At 29.1% G+C, this 1,399-nt stretch overlaps 1 protein-coding gene across 1 annotated transcript in view; it reads right to left on the bottom strand.

The window, feature by feature from the left end:
- The window catches only part of LOC18594614, a 6,678-nt gene continuing 6,185 nt past the window's right edge, over positions 907 to 1,399 (bottom strand). The window contains exon 5 of the mRNA XM_007022229.2: positions 907 to 1,259. Within this exon, the coding sequence (XP_007022291.2) occupies positions 1,197 to 1,259 (63 nt within the window). The 3' untranslated portion in view covers positions 907 to 1,196. The remainder of the gene's footprint in view (positions 1,260 to 1,399) is intronic.

A 1,399-nucleotide genomic window follows, 5' to 3' on the forward strand; every position in this document is an offset into this window, starting at 1 on the left:
ATTGAAACAAGCTGAAAAATATCACTTTATATGGTTTTAATTATTCAATTTTGTACTCTATAACTTTATTCTGAGAACACATAAATATCTAAGACAAGTACATGCTACTTTCAACTCAAACATATGCATATTATTTTTCTATCATATTTATTCTAGAAATATCTCACCAAAATATCTATAATAATCATTTACATGCACATAAATATAAATACTAAAAGTGCATTAAAATTCAGAAAAATAGCACAAAATGTAGTGTTGGGAGAGTGCAGGGGAATAGCCAACATTTTTGAAAAAAAAATATGGGTTTAAAATTTATTCTAAATCACATAAATTAATGTTTAGTTAGATCCTAAATTCAAACTATGGTAGGCTTTGATATCAATTGATAAAAAAGTTTCTATATAAATAAGGTTATACAAATCCAAGATTTACCATAATAAAAATTTAGAACACAAAGCGTACCTAATTTCTGATCTATGGTTTGACAACGAAAATAATATTGACCAGATTGACTACTAGTCTTCAATGCACTAAGATTTTCCTCTCTTTTTCCTTATAACTCTCTAGTGGGTGAGATCTTTATGTTTTGAATGATAGGAGAAGGAACCTAGCCTTTCCTTTATATGGTGAATCCCTAGTCCCAACTATTTTAGGAGATAGGGTTTCCTGTAGGCCTACACTCTAATTCCACATCTTACACATTAATTCCACATTTATTGCATTCATGCATCACTATTTCATACATGGACCGACAACTTCATGTATCACTATTGCATATATGAATCAACAAATTCTTCTATCTGTGCTACATACATGAATAATCAGATCCAATTATAGAATATAATTAAGTGTCACTTTATCAAGACCAAATAAGTTTAGCTTATTTTACAAAAGACAAAATAAATATAAATAATGTAAGTTCATAATTCTGTATTGAGAAAATCTAACAACAATTGTAGTTCAGATTGCACATGAACATCACATGCCTTATCGAATAGCTGAAGCATGAAGCTGTGTGGGTCAAATCCATGAGTATCGATTGCATAAAACGATTTTTATGCAAAAAAAATTATTTAAAGTATAGATATATCTCAACAAATACAAACTCTAGGAAACAAACGCAACAAAATTAACCCAAAGGACAGTTGAGATGCTGTTGATTGAATGTCCACACTCCATATATAACATAGCTTCCTTCATAGCTGGTCTTCCAACTGAGGAAACTGTTGCAACAGCCACATTACACCCTTCATAGCTGCCTGTATATTATATTCAAAATTAACCAATTAATTAAATAACAAGTCTAAAAATCTTATTTTCAAAGTTAGAAGCAAAACTTGATGCAATTTTAAGATTTTAAGCTTTATTATATATATATATATATATAGTCGCCCTATTT

This window comes from Theobroma cacao, chromosome 7, assembly GCF_000208745.1.
Source record: "Theobroma cacao cultivar B97-61/B2 chromosome 7, Criollo_cocoa_genome_V2, whole genome shotgun sequence".
Lineage (NCBI taxonomy): Eukaryota > Viridiplantae > Streptophyta > Magnoliopsida > Malvales > Malvaceae > Theobroma > Theobroma cacao.